This window comes from Ctenocephalides felis, unplaced genomic scaffold (genome assembly GCF_003426905.1).
Source record: "Ctenocephalides felis isolate EL2017-DRISC unplaced genomic scaffold, ASM342690v1 CF-g0.4_SCAFFOLD_01886, whole genome shotgun sequence".
NCBI lineage: Eukaryota > Metazoa > Arthropoda > Insecta > Siphonaptera > Pulicidae > Ctenocephalides > Ctenocephalides felis.
The window spans coordinates 169,471,597-169,485,645 of NW_020538040.1; the positions used below are offsets into that span (position 1 = coordinate 169,471,597).

At 30.7% G+C, this 14,049-nt stretch overlaps 1 protein-coding gene across 2 annotated transcripts; it reads right to left on the bottom strand.

Moving 5' to 3' along the window:
- LOC113377074 (epidermal growth factor receptor kinase substrate 8-like) lies at positions 1 to 10,008 on the bottom strand. 2 transcript variants are annotated; one of them, XM_026617254.1, is made up of 9 exons: positions 9,502 to 10,008; positions 8,408 to 8,720; positions 8,163 to 8,321; positions 6,987 to 8,090; positions 6,801 to 6,920; positions 6,629 to 6,722; positions 3,932 to 4,045; positions 1,596 to 1,927; positions 1 to 127 (listed from the first exon to the last, which is right to left on the bottom strand). In XM_026617254.1, exons 2-9 carry the CDS (start codon positions 8,681 to 8,683, stop codon positions 47 to 49), a joined length of 2,280 nt encoding a protein of 759 aa, XP_026473039.1. In that variant the 5' UTR covers positions 8,684 to 8,720; positions 9,502 to 10,008; the 3' UTR covers positions 1 to 46. The 2 variants fall into 2 exon arrangements, with proteins under 2 accessions (XP_026473039.1, XP_026473040.1); XM_026617255.1 differs by lacking the exon at positions 9,502 to 10,008 and adding an exon at positions 8,802 to 8,851.
- Positions 10,009 to 14,049: the final 4,041 nt, after the last annotated feature.

Genomic DNA, 14,049 nt, shown 5'->3' on the forward strand with positions numbered 1-14,049 from the left:
GAATTAACATTATTTAATCTATTCAATTAAATTTTTAGTTTTTTGACTAAACTTCTTCGTCTTCTTCAGCTTTCTGGCGTGCCAGAGCTAGGATTCTTTGTAGTTCAGAGGATCGTGCTGTTTTGAACTGAAAAAAATACGAGAATATATAAGTTAATATGAAAATATATAAGTTAATGTTGGTTTAAGAATGGAGCCTGCTTTAGAAGCTTTATTTCGATTGTTTGGCAAAAATGTCTTTCTAAATCCAAGAATATCCCTAAAATTTCAGAAACAAATTCAAATTATTTTTGGAGTTACAGAAGAAACAGTGACAAGTGTCGAGCAGGTATACGAGCAGGACTGAAACTTCTACGCGCTATTTCTAGGTTTCTCATTTTTTCGATTTCTCAGAAAACTTTAACGTCCTATCGAAACGAGTCTAAATTGATTGTAATCAGGATTAAATTTCTTTCTAGTTGAATCTAAAAAACCTTCAAAAAAGGTATAATCGTATCATTAACCCCCACTTTTCATTTAACTTTTATTGTAAGTGAATTTTTTTTCCAAGTTGTTAGAATTTATTGAATTTTTAACTTTTTTTAGATTTTGTAGGTTCAACTAGAATCTATACTACTGAAAATATGCATTTGGTTTGTTTTTTTTTTTTTTTTTTTGTTTTGGATGGAAATTGTAACCTGCATCTTTTCCTGCTCGCGGTGGTGCATCGGCACAATGCCTGTATGTTGATCTGTATGTACCCGGCATATTATGGCATATATTTTAATGAAAAAATTTAGAAAAATTTTGAAATATATAACAATAAAGCCTGAAAGTTTCGTTTTAATTAAATATTTGTTTATCAAAAATATATTTTTTTAAGCCTCTAAAGCAGGCTCCCTCCTTAACTAGCTGGAGAACCTATTGAATTGTTTTTTGGGCAATGCATGCATTTATTTATAATATCATAGAATCTCTATAAGAATATTATAAAAGACGGTAATGTTTTTAACCAGTTAACTGTGGCACGCTCATTTAGGTAAAACTGCGTATTAAACGCAGTTTTATGCATTCAATTAAATATTATACAATATAAAATAATATACAAAAGTAAGAAATCAAATCCTTAATGATATTCATGGACTATGCAAATGGCTTTTATATGTCGACTTATGCATCATGTTTTTTTTTTTTTGTCAACATTCAAAAAACTTTATCATCGCACAGAAATATTTTCTTATGGGAATTGGCAATGTTTTATATCAATGCATTCCATGGCGGGTAAAAGCATTTCAAAGTGTTTATATTTTTATTTGATTGTTTCATTCCGACATAGCTTCGAAATATTGTAAACATTTTGAAATTTGAGAATGTTTTGTTTTTTTTTTTCAACAAAGGAAGTTTAATGACCACTGATTAATATAGGCATGACGATTATACTCGTTAATACGTGAAATTTTGCCATTTCTACTTGTCGAATATGCTCATCAATTACAGTTAACTGGTTTATGCATAAGGTAGATGAGATGATATTTCTGAGAAGATATAGTTTTTGAGAAGTTTCTTGCAATTGATATTGATTTAATTATAATAACATTACTCTTCTTAAATTTTACCTTATTGACACTTCTTTGAACAGTAATTTGTGACGCCAATCTCTTGCCTTCTTCTTCCCCGCAGAATTCTTCCAGTTTGTCTTTCGGCAACAAGAACAAATCTTCGCCGTTAAGTCCTTTCATTTTACGGCGAATCTGGTCGGAAAATCCTTTAGCTTTTAGCCATTCTTGGACTTCATCAGGGGTAGATGTTTGTTCGATATAGATATCTGGTGTTTTTGTGATGTTGAATTTCCGTTTCTCGCGGAACAACGTCAGTACAAATTTCAGCTCGTCCTGGACGTTTTGTACATCTTCGTCGGCATCTAAACCGCCTCCAACTTTTTTTGGATCTGATTATAGAAAAAAAAACTAAAAATCTATTCTTAAATTTCAATTTAATTTAAAATTTCGTATACATTATTTTCAAAAACATCACTCGATGAATTGTTGAGAATGAATAAAGATTAGAACAGAAAAAGTGCCAATTCAGTGTCGGAAGTTTATTACGCCTTGTTTGCATATTTAATAAATTATTGGATTTCTAATTTTTGAAAGTTTATTTCTTCTTTTTCTTTTATAAATCACAATGTCTAAGCGTTTACTACGTCATTAGTAACTAGAAATGTGTGAACTCCAATTACGCCTAGTATGCAGAACAACTTAAATACATTTACTAATGCCAATTTGTTTCTTCATTCTGAATATTAATTGCATTATCATAACATACTATAATATGTAAGAACACCTAATGATAGTTCTAATTTCGTAATTTTAAATTCTAATATTTTTGCATAATATTTTTAAATTTTATGAACAATTCAAGAATCTACGAATGATAAGTTCAATGCATGTAGTATTGCTACATTGTTTCACGATTCGGAATAATTAATTGCGTTAAATTTTGATTATATGTAAATTGTAAAAAAAAAATTAGTTTTAATATTGATTTCGAATTTTGATATGTAAATACTACTAAGGTCACCATTCGTCCCGGTTTTCAACCTTGTATCCAGGGATTTTGTAAGAGCAATAATTGTTCCGGATTTGGAACTTTTGTCGAAAAGTATAGGTTGAAATTGAATCTTTGCAATTACTTGATAATAAAATTACAATTACCCATGAAATATCTGAAAATTATATATAGAAGGAATATGCTCATATTAAATAATACGTTATCGAATTCAAATTTCAAAGGCGGGTTAATGTAGCCTAGATATTATATAACATAATCGAATAATACAGTTTTTACTGAAAGTCAGTAATTTTGATTTAAAAAAAAGATTTATTTAAAAATACTGATCTTTTAAATAAATTAATCCCCCTTCCCGAATTTGCATAACAAAACGGACCGTCCAGGTTTTGACATAAAAAATATGGTTAAATTTTTTAATGACGTGGCGTTATAGATGGCAGCCCAAATAGTTGCTATTTCTATGTGATCAATTTATTGTTACAATTTCTGTAATAATAAGGTGACCATACGTCCCGGTTTGACCGGGACAGTTCCGGATTTCCACCTTGTGTCCCGGGTTTTTCTAAAAACAATATTTGTCCCGGATTGTCTCGGATTTTCAAAAAGTATAGAAAAATTTAGAGGAAAATTATGAATATAATTTCATACACAGATTAGAAGCGAAAGATCATATACATGTAGATCCATAAATAATATATAATATAATAAAAGAATAATAAAGGTCTTATTTAAAAGTCAGTATTTCTGAGTAAAAAAAAGATTCATTTAGATTTTCATTGTATTTGTTATTTCAAAATCATATCCCCCCCCCTCGTCCCAGATAAGCATAACTAAAAATTACCGTCCCGATTTTGATGTTAAAAAATATGGTCACCTTAGTAATAATGATATAATTTTTATATTAAAATGATGATATAAATTGGTGCAACAATATTGTGTCAAGACTGTTTTCACTTGGACTCATATTGCCATCTATATTTCCAAGTGAAAACCGATGTCACTACTGTTTGGCATTAGTTTGACCTAGGCGGGTATAAAATCTGGAACTTATGAATCAAATTCTATAGGTCTAACCAGTAGCCCTATAGAATAGGGTAACCAGGGGTTAGCTTTCGACAACTAATAGTTTTAATTTTGTATAGTATTTCTCACATGACCAATTATTAGAGAATCTATCGTGGTTTTAAATTTATTGTCCCAAAACGACAAAGCATTTGGTAAATTTTGGAATTAATTTTTTGCTATCTTTATCTATTTCTGTTAATGACCACAACTATCCGATGTCAACTTCTTATTCCAAATTTAATTCTAATTTTTTGAAGATGTTAAATATAACACTTACTTTGTTACTTTCTATTTACTAATTTCAAGTTCTACTTACTGATGATATTTGGTGTCATTGGTACCGGTTCCGGTGATTCTTGTCTGGAGCGCAATTCTCCTACTGGCAACGGCGGAGGTGGTGGAGGATCAATTTTTTGCTCGTTCCCATTTACTAAATTTGTATTTATTTTAATCTATTTCATTAATTTTAATTTTTCGTCTCCCCATCAAAAGCAACATACCTTTGCACAACGATTGTTTTCAAATAATTGCGCACGTTCAACTTGCTTCAATGGACCCACACCTATTTTGAGAATGTGCAAATAGCTTTCACATTCTGTAGGACGATTTGATAATAGATGATACTTATAAAGCTTTTTTTGTAAATGAATCATTTAGCTGTAGCATCATTTTTTTCTTTTTAACCACTAGCAACGAATAATATAGAAGTTTTTTTTTATTATGAAATAATCTTCTCAGCAAAGCATTAACAGCACAATAAATGTTGCGTTACATATAATTATTATTTTTAAATATTTTGTGCGATAAAAATGAAGCAAAAGTTTTTAAAAAAAAATACCGATTATAAGACATAGTTATGATTACAAAGTATTGATATTAACAAGTATATAAGATGGTTATTATAATTGCAAAAAATATACGCCAACATATAGATAATGTAAACCATATATGATCAGGTATGACTAACATTGATTAAATTTGTAATTTGTAAATCTTTGCTTGCATACTAATGATTCTAGTTTGAATATTATACATAAAAGTTTTTAAGCATTAAGGAAACTAAATATCCAGAATTATTTTATCCAAATTATTTTCAGTTTTCATCTCCTCAGACAAAATTTTGATGCCTAATAGATATAAAATGTTTTGTCGCGTTCTATTTACTTCGTATCATATTGCGTTTCATTGGTCCAATAAATAATTATATTCATAGCTTTTTGTATATTATGGTTAACAATTTATTCATATTGCAGATGTTTCTTTTTCATATATTAGATTTCAAATTGTTAAGATCTGGCTGTCGTGATAATTTGTTACATTACGAATAAAAACAAAATACATAATAATTACGTTCATGCTATATTATTTACATACAAAAAATACATCTCCATTAATGGGATTTATGCATTAATAAAATGTTACTATAACGAGTATTTTTTCATTTTTTATAAAATATTCAATGTATATTTTGGACGAACTACTTCATCATAACCTTGCATCTGTTCAATAACACACCAAACAAATAATTATGATAAGCCATAAATAAGGAACATATATAAATGACATTTCTTAACATATTTTAGCAACAAATACATGGTAAAGATAATGAAAGTTTTTGTCTATTAAATATAATAAAACATTTGGAAATCGTTCAAAAATATCTTGTAAGTTTGAGTTTCAAACAATTTCGAAATGTTCTATTAACTAAGACAAGCAATCAGAAAATTTAGTACAGTCCTAATTTCGCTGTCGAATAGTTTTCCAATGCGTTCATTTGAGTTTTCCCAAGCACCTTGCCTTTCTTAAGCAATTTAGAGGGCAATTAACAAGACTAGTCATCTATACTATTATTCACTTTACGTAAACAATTATATTTCAGTCAAATGTTGTTGATTTATTATTAATTATCTACGTTAGTGTTAAATCTATTTTAATTAAATTGCCGTTTAAGCCTTACAAGGTAATTTTTTATGATCAATTAAAATAATAAGTAAAAAAATATTTTAATAGTGATAGAGAAGATAAAACGTATGCTTTGTTTGTTAGCATTAATTATATCATAACAACTTGAAAGCGCGACCAGAAGCCGCACTAAAATTAAGAATATTTTGGGAATATAATATTATTAGCTATAAATTACTAGGTCATAATTCATATGACTCATTAGAATAACAATATAAATAATCATCTGTTAAATCTGACAATACACTATAAACATATAACAATGAAATTCAAAAACTGACATATGAGTAAATAGATTCTCAATAAATAATATCTATAATTTATATAACTGTAATTGTCGTTTTATTTATATTTAAATTAATTATCTGATGTTTATGATAAAAAATTATTGCGCTGATATGAAAAATTAACAACATATTATAATATCTTTGGCAGAGGACATCTTAAGATCTCCCGATTTAACAATAATTTGTTAGAAAGTTTTTTTTTTAATCAATTGTTTGAAACAATCAATTGCATAAGATGTCAACTCACATATCTATATTTACGTTTTAAAATGGCGTATTCAATTGAATCATATCAAAAAAATGTAACGCTGCTATTTCATAAACATAGAATTTAATAATTTTGCACATGCTACGATTAAGCAACCATATTCCAAAAAATATAATATCTGAATTATAGTACTCGAGCACTGGGATTTAATTAAAGCATATTTTTAAGTTTTCACTTTTTTTTAAAATCATTCTGTTAATAATAAATTATGATTACATTACTATAAAAATTTCAATTGATGAATGCTTTATGAGTTAAGTTGATTCTAAATGTTTTAAAATCTGCAAATAATTTGACAATATTTCATACCATAAGACAATCACAAAAAGCTATGCCCGTTCTCACACTTACAAAATTAGCCTACACATTTCTTCTTGTCTTGCGTGAAGATACAGCGATTTCTTTGGACAAAACACATCGAAATATACAATATACAGATGAATGCGGTACACAGTACACAGCTTGTATTAGAAGTATCTAAATTCGCCTTTCTTACCCTGATGCTGGTTGCGAATCCAGTCAACTGACGATGGACTCTGCACGGGTCCTGACGGGCCCTCACTGGCGCCTATAGATGATCTGCCAGAGTCCTGATATTTCGGAAAAAAATATAATTAATATGTATAGTTTAATTTAACGGAAAATGTACATGACATAAGACAACTCACTTGTCTCTGAAAACTATCATCGCATCCACAAGCATGAGGTGTGACTATGGTATGCGGAACGTGAGCTACTTGACCGCGAATATTGCGAGCTTTCCACCACTTTCTACTATCATCTAAAATCTGCAAAGACATATAATGTAATTTTTTGCAATATATCTACAATAAAGGGCATAAAATTAGTTATACCTCTAAAAATTCTCCCCGTACAACTGTCAATTCCTTATCATTGTTTGCGGTACGCGGGTATGTAACTTGAACAACTTTGGCCCCGCGAGCTTGTAAATCATCTGCCCACAACTCTTGCGTCTTGTCCACTCCAGACATCGATCGCTGCTGACCATTTCTTTCAATTGAATCTACTGATATATCACTGAGAGTGCTAAAGTGTTCATTACCGACGGGCTTAATTCGATCGCGTTCTTCATCACTATATTTTGACGCTTCTTGAGCAGCTGGTGAAGTATCATAGTCGTAGTTACTTCCCGCAAAATGTGGATCATGCCTTTTGTCAGGAGTGTCGTGTTCATCTAATACCGGGCAATCCGGTGACCAGCCGTCCATAAAGACAGGATGATATGGTGCTACCGGGCCTTTCCAATGATCTCTTGGTATTAACCAAGCGTCACCCAGTGAGTGCCAGAGTTCAGTCTCTTTGCTGCTTACGCAGTTAATTAGCAAATTTACCGCTTCTCGGCTCAATAAAGGCGTGACAACTTTAGCTGGTAAATCATGATCATAGTAAGTGTCATGTGAAGCATCCACGATCAGCGCTAGCGGAGTGAACAAGAAATGAACTAATTCAGGAGCATTAGGATCGTGAATGTGCGCTTTGAGTTTTGCTAGCAGATTGAAAGACAGTTTGAACTTTTGAAAAATATCAACAAATTCTATTTCCGGGGGTGGCTTAGTGCGCATGGTCAACATTCCGTCACCGATGTCTCGTTTGCGACTCTTTCGGTTGCGTCGTCTGCGCTCAAGCTCACGAGAAGCAGCGGCTGCATGCTGCAGACGAGCTATGAACTTTTCAATATCATCGAAACAATGATTGAGTATAGTAACATCTCGCTCGTACTTTTCGCTTGAAGTAGAACTCGTTTCATCTTGCAGTCCTGACAGGTCAGAATCCGGATCACGATAAGCTCCATAGGCCGAACCTTGCTCTCTCGTCCGTGAATCGGTTACATTTTTCGCAGAAGATGGGGCCATATTAGAACGGTGGTGTGTTACAACCTTACCCATTTGAAGTAATTTTAAATCTTCTACTAGATCTTGTGCCGAAATGCTTTGACACTGTAATAAATATGTGTTCAATTAAATTGTTTCTATTTTTATTCAATTTTAAATATATTCATAATACTCAACCTGAAATATGTGCATCTCCGAGCGCATATTTGGCGACTGGCCGTTATCGGATCCGCCTACTATGAAAACTAATATATTATTATACATTTCCATCGGATCTAAACTTGTAAAAGCTGTTGGTTCTTGAATTAAAGATGCCGGAAATCTTTCCATTACAGACTACAGAAAGATCATAGATTATATAATTAATTATTATTAAATATAAAATTAATAATTATTTAATTAATGCTGAATATTTTTTTTACCCCAGTTTCATAATCCATTATAAGAACCCAGGACCTATCCAGACACAACTGCATCTTTTGAGACCAGATGCCATTGGTTTTCTCGAGTTGCAGTAAACGTCTCATGCCATCAGCTGGGTAAACAATACCTGTATCTTTCGTAACAGTAAAAGTAGCCAAATGTTCCATTAAATAAGTCGGTTTGTTGCTCAGGTCCACGCTGCCTCCTGGCCTGTCATCCCCATCGCGGGAATCCCGTTCGTCGCCGGAGTAACCCCCTGACGTATGGTACGCCATGGCGTTCGCTTCAACACTATCAATCGCTCACACTATCCTGTTGACACAGTAATAATTGAATTGTTTATTAAAGTGCATTCCTTCGCAATTGAATTATTAGTCACACATTAGCACCTACATACAACTTGATATGGTAAACACTGCCACGCCTTATAGAACATACGTGCCTATAGAAATGCGTCTATCGGACTTCGTTCGCAATCGGTATCATCTCTTATCACTATTTTATTAATCGATATATTCGATAATAGTACATATAATTTAGCGGTGCCTCATATTATAAAATAATATACTGTCATATCTTTTATGACAATTGTTTACGGTAATCAGTAAAAATTCTTGACATATGAAATCAGATCGAGCGCGGCTTTAATTATAAGTATAGCGATTATAATTCCAAACGTTTCGTTCATTTACACAACCAGTTGTAGATATATACTTATAATAACTACCGCATTCCTAAAGACAACTGTTATTGCGATCTTCGCATTCACCGAACTACTACATTTTGTGTATGAGATTATTGTATTTAACTATAAGGCTTATTTTGAATAAAGTGTAGTATTCAATAATCAATTATCACTCAATACTCACTAAGTTATTGACATGCACTGAAAATTATTATTAGTCCGATGCGGCACCAATGAATTCTATTGGAATGTCGTCAGAAATTGGAATGCGAGCCACTACTTTCACGTACCAACCTTCTTCAGCAGTACATACAAGCCACGACGTTTAAGGTTCACGCACGGATACGTGAAAACACACACACACACATACGCGCGCTGACATAAATCAACATCTATACATATTTTCACCTGTTGATTGACTTTGTCACATGCTCCACCCGAAATCGGGCACGATGGCTAATCCTGCGCCAGTGTTTTCCTTAAGAAATATTTCACTATACGATAATTTTAGAAAATCACTGTTTGTTTTGTTAGTGGAATCACTAGAAACGCGAAACCCGAACGGCGACGTTCACTTGCCTTCGGACGAAACCTGTGTGCGGCACTAACTCCTGTTGCGCTGCACACGGGCTCGATGTTATATTACACGTTGCCAACCAAACGATGTGTCATAAACTCTATTATATACGTGTGCTGTCGTAGTGGAGACTCGCCAACAGCGAAAACACTACCGCGAGCATCGACTGTGTCCAAGAGCCGGTCCGCGAGTGCTCTCCGCGCACCTGTGGCCCCCTTGCGAGCGGCGGCAATCAATGCGCGCACAGGTGAAGGCTGCAAGACACTCTACCACAATGCAACTAACAACGTTGTCGCCTTCAGATCCGAACGAAGCCGCGGCTGCTGCATTCCAGGGGTCAAAAAGATCCATCGCTCCCCAAATTCCGCACATACGGCATGCCGCGTTCTTAACGAAAATGAAAGTTGTCAAACTTATTTCAAGCGAAACTACATATTTCGCATTTTTGTCACTATAACGGCACGTGCAAATAGTCCGCTGTGTTCCAGCTGTGCGCTGGTAGTTTTCTGAATAATCAGAAGACACAATTCGGTAGATTAATGGATTTTCAATCATAGATAGATAGATGGGAGCATATTATATTAAAAAGAGCATATTTTTTCAACAAAACTGTTTTAAAAATAATATTTGATAAATATAATTAACAAATAATTATATCCAAATGCAAATAAACTTATTTTACACAATAGTTTATTAAAATACTGGAACACAATTTGAAATTCTTTATTATTTATATATTGATAATTTCACCAATTTCGGTTTCGTATAGACTATAGATAAATCATATTTAACATTATTTAATATTTATATATTTATTAACTTCATGTAGGTTATAAGCTATTGTAATCTCAATAAAAATCGAAAATGAAACAAAAAATTTTTGTATATACGTTACAAAGGTTTCTGAACATTTTGGCATACCTTATATTACAAAAAAATGGTTTATGTGTATGTATATTAGGGTGGTCCTTAAAATGGTCATTTTCGAATTTCCTTGCTCCAGGGGCTCAAATGGTTCCAAATAGATAAAAAAAACAATTCTCTAAAAGTTTTAGCTCTTAATATTAACATTTAGATAGAGCGCAATTCAATCAAAGTTTTGTATGGAAATGACATGGAAAAATTTTCAAAAATTTAAAAAATGTTTTTTAGATCTAATTTAGCGAACAAATGAATGAATAAAACTTATTCATTTGTCGCTAAGTTATACCTAAAACATTTTTTTTTAATTTTCAAATTTTTTTCCATGCTCTTTCCATACAAACTTTGATTGAATTGCGCTCTATCTAAACGTTAATATTATGAGCTAAAACTTTCAGAAAATTGTTTTTTATCAATTTGGAACCATTTGAGCCCCTGGGAGCAAGGAAATTTGAAAATGGCCATTTTAAGGACCACCCTAATGTATATATATATATATATATATATATATATATATATATATATATTCTTTCTTGAGCAGACTTGAATTTGATGACGATATATTTTATTTGAGTTTAAAAGTTACTTACTTATTAAAAGTTATTCATGTTTATTTGTGTGTTTTGCCATTTGTGATGGTAAAAAATATATATTTTACCACTGAGCATTTTTCGTCGACGTTTTCGGGAGCACTGATCAACTGATTTCAATGGTTTAAAAAACATTTGATTTGTATTGACAAGTAGATGTGTTGATTAGTTTTTGGAAAAGGCAAGTCCAGCCGTTTTGAAGATACAGGACTAAAGTGCCGAAAATCTGGGCGTCTGATTGGAATGATTCAAAAAATATTTTACCTATATTGACGAAATGAAGAATTGATGAAATTTTTGTTGAAAAAAGTTAAAAAAAATCATTTAGCGGTCAAAAATGTTCATTAGGCATATGCACATAAAATTATCAGATAATTACAGAGTTTTTAATAGTAAGTACAAATTTTGTTTCCAATTATTTGGGTTCCGTACCAAGATTTATGATTCGTTTTTTTTCAAAATTACACATTTTTTGCAGAAGCAATTTTTTCAATATTGTAAAAAGCTTTTAAAAATTTTCAATTACGGTACGGTAGGTTCTAGCAATTTGTCTTAATGCACTATGCCATGCACTATTAGTTATTTTCCCTTTGTCGATTTCGTAAAGATAATTTATAAAAGTAGACACCTAGTAATTCAAGCAATTTTTAAGATTTGTATGATTAAAGTACGCAATAAGATCTATTAAAAATAGTATAGGATGGTAATATACTTACTATTAGTATATTGTGATAAAAGTAGTGAACGACCTTAAAAATTATGTATGAATTTAATAACTCAATTTTTAAGCAAAATGTAGTACTGATAATATTCAATTCAATTCAATAAAGCACTTGATAACAGCGTTTGATAGGAAAATGTCGCATCATAAAAATTATAAGTGATGTTGTAATTGATTTATCTTTTCATTAAGTAATAACTCAATAAATTGAAATTCTTTACAACTTTGAAGTTTTCTAATTAAATGTCATATCAACATATTTCCAAGTTATTTTAGTTATTATTTTTGTAAAACCCTCTTGAGTAGTGTAATTTGAGCCTTGTCAAGTAAGCCGATATAATTAGTAATGATTATCGCTGAGTACTTTAAATTACCACTGAATTTAAAAAACAAACATGAGTTGTATATCATGTAAATAAACATTATTTGTCGCTTTAAGTATAGGGCCTTATGTTACAGCCGTTTAAACAAGTCTGTCTCATATTACAATATTTATTTATTTCTGAATATTGTTTTCAAGAATTTGAAACTGTATCACGGCACGACACTGTTGTGATAACAATTAGGAAGACACCAAATATTGACTCTTCCAATTAATGTAGATCAGCAGCAAACATGGCAAAAAATAGAATCACTGTTTCTTAAATATTTTATTAATGGGTTAATAGAATTGTTTCCTAAATATTTTATTAATAGCTATGAGCAGAATTAAAATCATTTTTCGAATTTACATTCAAAATTAGCCAACTGTTCTTGGCCAACCTATTTAACAGCTTATGGCTCTTCAACTTTTAAATCTTATAAATCAACTATTGATAGCTTAGAGTTATTGGAATTATCTTTAAAATTAATAAAATTATATAAATGTAAAATGCTCTGGCGGCAAAATACATATTATTTTTACAATTCGCGAGTTGAAACGTTTCATCATTAATCCAAATATATAATTTTGGTGAGTGTGAAAACATCAGCTTTTATTTGATCTTCTGACAAACCATCAATTCAATAATTAGATATTTAATTTTATATTTAATTATTTTTTTCTTATGAAATTCCACAATATTTACAAATTATGTTTCGATATATTGAAATATGATGATTAAATTTCAATGTAAATTAATCAACTTTAAATAGAGTTTAAATAATCAACATTGGAATAATCAACATTGGAATTGGATTGGGTGAATTTTGGCTAATTTTAAACAATTCTTGAAATTGGAAAGAAAATTCTTGAAATTATATATATAATATATATATATATATTAATATATATATAAATATATATATATAGTGTATCAAATTGCTATTGTTATTAGTGATGATAACCAAGTATCTGATAACAGCCAATCAGTATTATTATCACGTAAATTATGAATGTTGTAATATGTTGTTACAATATCACTTAATTTTTTTATATCTACTGGATAAGAGTTATCAGATTACCTACATTAGGGATGTGCAATTTTTATTTCAGTATATTTATTTAATCAATGATTATTTAAATAATATTTCATAAAAAAAACTATTTCTTCTGATACTTCTGAATCATTATGACACAATTTTTTTCAATTCGTATTATTATCACGTAAATTATGAATGTTGTAATATGTTGTTACAATATCACTTAATTTTTTATATCTACTGGATAAGAGTTATCAGATTACCTACATTAGGGATGTGCAATTTTTATTTCAGTATATTTATTTAATCAATGATTATTTAAATAATATTTCATAAAAAAAACTATTTCTTCTGATACTTCTGAATCATTATGACACAATTTTTTTCAATTCTGCCAACATTTAGCAAGTCATACTAGGAAGAACAAAATACAAAAAAAAAACATTTTATTATATGGAATTTGATCAATTATTCATTAATTTGTCAAAAAATGTTGAATTTTGTGTATTGCTGTTTCTGGCATGATTTGATGACTCGTAACAAGTGTCGAAACATTTTATTTTTTTTATTTATCAAATTTACTACTATAATTTAGGGCGAGGCACAAAGGTCCAATTTGACTTTGAGCGATTATATTGTGAAAACCAAACCAATTATATCACAACAAATAACACATGTCAAACAAACAACTATCGAACTACGTTCAGAAAAATTCCCAGGTAGAAACTGGGAGAAACTCCCATTAT